This window comes from Cygnus olor, chromosome 1 (genome assembly GCF_009769625.2).
Source record: "Cygnus olor isolate bCygOlo1 chromosome 1, bCygOlo1.pri.v2, whole genome shotgun sequence".
Taxonomy (NCBI): domain Eukaryota; kingdom Metazoa; phylum Chordata; class Aves; order Anseriformes; family Anatidae; genus Cygnus; species Cygnus olor.
The window spans coordinates 208,657,160-208,664,420 of record NC_049169.1 but is presented as its reverse complement, the minus strand read 5'-3'; the positions used below and the strand labels follow the sequence as shown (position 1 = coordinate 208,664,420).

At 71.0% G+C, this 7,261-nt stretch overlaps 2 protein-coding genes across 2 annotated transcripts; one reads left to right on the top strand and one right to left on the bottom strand.

Moving 5' to 3' along the window:
• Window positions 1-1,199: 1,199 nt before the first annotated feature.
• Window positions 1,200-3,904, top strand: LOC121077141 (protein enabled homolog). The gene is given in 4 exon segments (XM_040572087.1): window positions 1,200-1,205; window positions 2,689-2,874; window positions 3,427-3,558; window positions 3,560-3,904. Coding segments are annotated over 4 exon segments (669 nt in total).
• A 1,054-nt stretch (window positions 3,905-4,958) lies between these two features.
• On the bottom strand, window positions 4,959-7,215 carry LAMTOR1 (late endosomal/lysosomal adaptor, MAPK and MTOR activator 1; the record flags this gene model as incomplete). The annotated part of the gene is made up of 3 exons (XM_040571956.1): window positions 4,959-5,523; window positions 6,301-6,427; window positions 6,779-7,215. Coding segments are annotated over 3 exons (657 nt in total), but the record flags the coding sequence as incomplete, so codon positions are not given.
• Between the last annotated feature and the right edge of the window lie 46 nt (window positions 7,216-7,261).

The following is a 7,261-nucleotide window of genomic DNA, read 5'->3' as shown; positions in this document are numbered from 1 at the left end:
GGGCAGCGTGGGGGGACCGGCCCTGGGGGTGCGTGGGGACCCTCGGCAAGAGGGTGCTGGGGCCCCGCAGCGGCCTCGAGACCCGGCGGTTTGGGGTTTAAAGCACGGAAATGGGTAAAAGTGATTTTCTGCGCTGAGCGAAGCAGCCCCTCGCCTTCCCCTGCGTCCTCGCTCAGTTTGGAAACGTCCCCGACCCCAGAGCCACAGGCTTGAGGACATGGGCAGTCACAGGACAGCAGCCAGCCAAGGGGAACGTCACGGTGTAAAGCACCATCCCGAGAGCCACCTGAACCCGGCCGGGGGCTCCGCAGCCCCCCGGGGACCCGAGCCGAAGCCTCTCCTCTAAATCCATCCCGGGGGTGCAGCGGGGGGGCTGCGGAGAGAAGCAGCGGTGGAAAGCAAAAGGAGTGAGCCCGCAGCAGCCCTGCGCCGTGCTGAGTGCTGGGACACGGTGAGCTGCAGGCACCCCCATGTCCCTGTGATCCCCCAAACCCTGGGGTCCCGGAGCCGCTCGCCCAGCCCCACGTCCCGGCGGCTGCTGGAGACCCCGCGGAGGAGCCCCCAGCCCCTCTCCGGGCAGCCCGTGCCAGGGCTCCGGCACCCGCCCGGCACAGCAGTGCTGCCTGGGGCCCAGAGGGCACCTCCCGGGCTCCAGGCTGGGCCCGGGGCCTCTGCTCCTGGCCCTGGGCACCCCTGGCGAGAGCCCGGCTCCGGCCTCTGCGCAGCTCCCCGCAGGCCCCGGCAGCCGCGGGGGAGCTCCCCCGGTGCAGGACCCCCCCCCCCAGGCTCCTGCAGCCCCTTCCCCAGCCCGGCCACGTCCCTCAGGAGGCCAGGCCCGACCCCGCGGTGCTCCAGCCAGCTCTGTGCCACCCGCAGGGTGCTCCCTGCCCCACCATCACTGCACTTATGAAGACGTTGAACAGGACCCGACCCCCCCCCCCCGGGGCTGCGCCACCGGCCTCCAGCCGGCCTCCATGGCACCGCTCGGCGCTTTGGGCTCACGCACGGCGCCAGCTCCCACCTCGCTGCCGGCTCACCCGGCCCACACCGCAACAGCCTCCCCGTGGGGAATCGCAAGGCCAGAGCAACCTGGTCTGGCGGGAGGCGTCCCCGCACGCGGCCGGGGGTTGGCGCCGGCTGATCCTCGAGGTCCCTTCCAGCCCAAACTGCTCCCTGACGGGATTCTGCGATCCCGGGGGATGGAGGTAACGGCCTCCCCGCGCCCAGGAGGACGGCACCCACGGCTCTCCCCACCCGCCAGGCCCATGACTTTATCAGAGGAGCTTATCGGGCTGCTCAGGGTGGGTTCCCCTGGGCGAATCCGGGCTGGTTTCTCCTCCTCCTGATTGCCTTCTCCCTCCTGTGCTGGGATGGAGGCGAGGCGACCGCCTGGAGCCCCTGGGGTCCTCCTGGCCCTTCCTGAGGGCAGGACCAGCTTCTGCTTCCCCCAGCCTTCAGGGGCCTCTCCCGGCTGCCACAGTCGGGCCAGGATCACGGAGCGTGGCCCTGCAGTGACGACGGCAGCTCCCCCAGCACTCCTGTGGGATCCCCTCCTGGCCCGCGGGCTTGTATATCGAGTCCCGGAGCCATTTTAGGGTTGTTAAAGCCCCCCAGGATCACCTGGCCCAACCGCCCCCCTACCACCCCTGTCACCCACCAAACCATGTCCCCAAGCACCACGTCCAACCTTGCCTTGAACACCCCCAGGGACGGGGACCCCACCACCTCCCTGGGCAACCCGTCCCAACGCCTGACCGCTCTTGCTGAGAAGAAATGTCTCCTCATTTCCAGCCTGACCCTCCCCTGGCACAACTTGAGGCCGTTCCCTCAGGCCCTATCACTGGTTACCTGTGAGCAGAGGCCGACCCCCAGCTCCCCACCCCTTCCTCAGGGAGCTGCGGAGAGCGAGGCCCCCCCCTCCCCTCCCCCTCCACCCCGCCCCTATAGGCCCCGCCTCCCCTAGGCCCCGCCCACCCCCCCAGGCCCCGCCCCGCCGTCCCTCACCGCCGCCGCCGCCTACCCGATTCAAACCGCCGCTCCCGCCCCGCCTCGCGCCGCCATTGGCTGCCGCCGCCGTGACGCCGCGTCACGTGGGCGGGAGGCGCGCCGCTGGGATGGGGAAGATCGCAAGTCTCGGAGCGGGGCTAAGGTCTCGCGAGAGTTGCGGGGCGCGCTGCGCGGAGGGGGGGGCGGTTGCCAGGGAGACGGAGGAGGGCGGGGAGGGGCCGCGAGGGGGGGGCGCGCGTGGGGGGCGCCGGTGGGCACCGGGTGGGAGGGGCACGGGGACACGCGTGGGGCCGTGGGGGGACTTCTGGGGCACGGGGGGGACATAGGGACATGCGTGGGGACATGGGGGGACATTTGGGGCACGGGGGGGGACATGGGGACACGCGTGGGGTCGTGGGGGGCCATGTTTGGGGTACGGGGACACTCGTGGAGTCGTGGGGGGGCTCTTGCAGGGTCCCAAGGGGACATTTGGGGGGGCCGGGGGGGGTCCCTTGGGGTACGCGGCCACGCGTGGGGCAGGAGCAGGGGCTGCCGGGAGGGGAGGGGGACACCCGTGGGGCTGTGAGCTATGGGGGGGGGCATGGGCTCCAGGCGGGGCGTGGGGACGCAGGGGTTGTGGGCTCTGAGGGGGGGGCAAAGGGGTGACCCACGGTGTGGGGAGCTCCGGGGGGGGCACTGTAGGGTGGGCGTGGGGTGCAGCGACCACCCCCGTGCCCCACAGCTACCGGGCCGGGGTCCCCACAGCCATGCCGTGCCCCCCGCTGCCCCCCGCTGCCCCCCGAGCTCACGCCCCCGCTGGACTTCTCCTTCCACCCGCTGCGCTCCCTGGACCGTGGGTGGGGGTACGGGGCACGGGCACGGGCACGGGTACTGGGTACAGGGAGGGGTATGGGCACGGGAAGGGGTATGGGCACGGGTACTGGGTACAGGGACGGGTATAGAGAGGGGTACAGGGACGGGTACGGGTACAGGTACAGGCAGGAGTATGGGTATGGACGGGGGTATGGGTACAGTTACGGGTACTGGGTACGGGCATGGGTACGGACATGAGTATGGGCATGGGCAGGGGTACAGGTACGGGTACGGGCAGGGGTACAGATGGGTATGGGTACAGGCAGGGGAAGGGGTATGGGTATGGGTACAGGTATGGGTACAGGCAGGGGTATGGGTACGGGTACGGGTACAGGTACAGGCATGGGTACAGGTACAGGCATGGTTAGGGGCAGGGGTATGGGTACAAGCAAGGGTACGGGCAGGGGCACAGACAGGGGTATGGGTACAGTTACAGGTATTGGGTACAGGTACAGGTACGGACATGAGTATGGGCACGGGCAGGGGTACGGGTACGGGCAGGGGTACAGACGGGTATGGGTACAGGCAGGGGTATGGGTACAAGTACAGGTATGGGTACGGGTATAGGTACAGGCAGGGCTATGGGTACGGGTGTGGGGCACCCCCTCGCCCCCCCTCACCCCCCCGAGCTGCAGCCCCTCACCCAGCCGAGCGCTGCGCCTGGCCCACGTGGGGCTGTGCAGCCTGGGGGGGGGGGGCGCTGCCCCCCACCCTGCGCCGGCTGCTGGCGGCCCCCCCGCAGCTCTGGTGGCCCGACCCCTCCTTCAGCCTCCTGACCGCCACCGACCCGCTGCATGGGGACAGAGCGGGATGGGAAAAAACCTCCCCGCTTCCCCCTTGGGGGGCTGCGGGGACAGACCCCGACCCGTGCCCCCCCCCCCCCCCACACACACACCCCCCCCCGGGCAGGTGCTGGCCGCGCTGGAGGGGCTGCAGAGCCTGCACGGGCACGCCGGGCACCGCCTGGACGGGGTGGGCAAGCTGGGGGCTGCGCGGGAACCCCATGGAGGAGGAGCAGGGCTACAGGGACCTGGGGGGGGGATAGGGCTGAGGACCCCCCCCCCAAACCAGCCGTCCCGCTGACGGGCCCTGCCGCCCCAGCTCAGCTCCCCGGACTTCGGCGCTGTCACCCGGCAGGAGCGCGGCGAGGCGGCCGCGTGCAGCCAGCCCGGCACCCGGCACGGCCCGGCTGTGCCATGAGGTGGGACAAGGTGGGGAGGGGGGACAGGCAGGAACGGGGCCCGCAGCCCCCCCGCCCCCGAGGAGCTCCGCACCGCGGCCTTACGCTCGCTGCTGGGCTGGGCTCACCCTGAAATGTTGGGGGGCAGCACCCGGCAGGCTCCTGCCGTCTCCAGAGCCTCGCGGTGTCCCAGAGCCACCTGCAGGCACGGGCCGTCGCCTTCCCCCATGGCCCCCCACCCCTCAACACCCCACTTGTGCCCCCAACACACTTTCTCGCACCCCTGCAGAGCGGTGGCGACTCTGAGTGTGAGGGCGTTTGGACAAGAGCAGCAGCCCCCACCCGGGCTGCTCCCCGAGCAGCGGCGCAGGGACGGCACGCACCAGCCCCGAGCCTTGGTTGGGTGGGGGCAGAAAGGAAACGAGGCAGGAGCCGGGCGGGAGCCCCAGCGGGACTGGTGCTGCCAACTGGGAGCACTGGGCGGGGCGTAGGCGCAGAGCAAACCCCAAAAGGGGAGCACGGGGGAAGGAGCTGTGCTCACAGGCGGGGGGGCGCACCCACCCCTCGAAGTCATCACCTGCAGCCACGCAGAGCGGGGGAAGCCCCCCTCAGCCCCGTCTCCGAGGGGGAGACACCAAAATTTTGGGGGCGGAGGGGCTGCCCCCACGCCGAGCCAGCCCCTCCGAAGCGTCCCGCACTCGCGTGGGGCAGGGCTTCCCCTCCGCGGCGGCGCCACAGGGGCTGGCAGGGCACAGCCTCACGCCAGGGGCGAAGGGGAACTGCAGCAGCAGGGCGTGGAGGAGGGAAAAATATATGTGCGAAAGCCAGCAGGCACGGCCCCGGGACAGCAGGACTCAGCACCACGCCGCCACGTGCTCGGCCCTCCTGCAGCTCGCAGAGAACAGACAAGGAGGCAGGCCCTGGATGAACGTGTTTATCTACGGTGGCAAAAGAATAATAATTAAAAAAAAAAACAAAGCCCCCAAACATGTAAAAACGAGGGAAGGGTGCCAGCAGCCACCGGGTCCCGCAGGAGCCCGGCTGCAGCCCACCCTCCCCCCACCCCGGGGGGGGAACGGCCGGGGCCGCGGTGCTGAGCAGCACCAGGACCCCCGCCGTGGGCCCCCCCCAGTGCAACGGGGCTGTGGCGAGACGCAGCCCCCCCCCCGCCGCCCCCCACGCACTCGCGCCCAGCGGGGACAAAGCCTTGGGGGCAGCGGCGGCGATCAGTAGGAAACCGGGCGTCTGTACAAGTTCTGTCGAGGCGAGGTGCCGCGGGGAGGGAAATAAAGACAAAAAAAGGGGGGGGAACAAAACAAAACAAAAAAACAAAACCGAAAAAACCAAACCAAAACCCCAAAGCGGTGAAGCCGTGCTGTCGCGGGGCGGGCTCAGGGGATGCCAAACTGTACAACCAGTTCTTCTTTCGCATCGACGCGGATCTGTGAGAGCGCGCTGAAGGCGTAGGCGGCTATCCGGGACACCTGGGGCGGGAAGGGAAAAAAAAATGGAGAAGGAAGGAGGAAGCCCCAGCCCCGCCGCCGCCCCAGCAGGAGCTGCGGGGCTGGCAGCGGCGTCTGCACGGCCGCAGAGCTCCCGGGGAGCGGAGCAACGCGCCGGTGCCAGCCGGAGGTGTCCCGGAGCCACCACCCGCACGGCCAGCACAGCCACCAGGGAAGCTGGGGCCGAGCTTCGTTAGCTGTTGGCGCTGACGAGCCCCAACAGGGCCGGCCCCGGCACGGCCACGCCGCTCCGAGCGGGTCCGAGAGGCGCCGCAGCCTCAGGGTGCCCGGGGAGCGCGGAGGTCGGGGCCCTGCAGGACACGGGTGCCTCTCCGTGCAGAAGGGGCGGCCGCGAGAGCTGCAGCAGGACCCGCGCCCCGGCACAGCACCCACCCCGCTCCTGCCCCCCCACCCCCACCCCCGGAGGAGGGCTCCGGCGATTTGCGAGGAGCTCACAGACCTCCGGCAGCTCCTCGGCCAGCCTGGGGCTGCCAGAACCCTTCCTCCCGCACCGCTCCTTCCTCAAAACTCCCCAGCGGCGCGTGCAGAAGGCGGAGGGCCCCCGGCGCAAGGGCCCAGCTCCCCGCCCCCGGCGCCGCAGGCGGCTGCGGGCTGTCCTGGGATCAGCCCCGTGAGGCTGCGCCGTGCTCCGCAGACGGCTCCCACCCGAGGGAGGGCAGGGCAGGACGGCAGAGCCGCCCCGAGGGCTCCGTGCCGCCCGCCCAGCGCCCCGGCAGGGCCTCCCCACCGCCCCCTCACCTGCTGCAGGTCTGCGAAGGGGACGGGGTCGCTGGCGAGCACTTGGTGGGGCTGGTTGGTCAGCGAGGGCAGCAGCGGGAGCTTCTTCCAGTGCGTCAGGTTGTTGCTCAGCATGGCCAGGCGCGTGCTGCGGGCGGGGAGGGGCTCACACGCGTGTGTCCCCCCCCCCCCCCGCACCTCGGCACGCGGATTTGGGGCCCCGTGGTTGACGGGGAGCAGGGCTGGGGCGGGCGCTCGCCCCCCTTCCCTCCCCCACGGGCGCCTTTCGAGGGGGAGCGACCGCATCCAGGCGCCGGCCGCCTGCCCCCGGCCCCCCTTCGTGGGGGGCCAGCACGGCCTGGGGCACGCGCGGCCACCGCCCCCAGGAGCGGGGCTCCGCCGCCCGTCAGCAGCCGCGGCGCCAGGAGGGAGGCGAGGAGCGGCGCTGAGCACCCGCAGGGGCTTCAGCCACCCCCCGGGGCACGGGGCAGGGTCTCACCTGTACTGCCTGGCCCTGTCCATGTACTCGTGCTGCTCCATCCCCTGGGAGTCCGCCGCCGACACGTCGATGATGTTGCTGCGGAGACACGGGACAGCGAGCGCTCGCCCCGAGCCCCCCGGGTGCCAGCAGCACCCCCGGGCCCAGGGGACACGGCACGAGGCGAACGGCTCGGGGCCGTTACGGGGCCGAACTCCTGAGCCAGCCGCAGACAGAAGCGCGCCAGGAGCAGCTGCTTGCCCCGAGGGAGCGCCAAGGGACGTTTGCCCACTGCTGGCCCCAGACCACAAGCAGAGCTGGGGCTCCGGGCCCACAGCGGGGGCTGCCCCTGGATTTCTCTCTGTCCGGGCTGCAAACCCGCAGGTAAACGCCAGGAAATAAAGAGATGCTGAGGGGTTTGCTGCTGCCAGCGAGGGCGCGCAGCCCTGGCCCCTGAATCAGAGAGGCCGGAGAAGCCCTTTGAGACAGGACGAGGGGCACCGG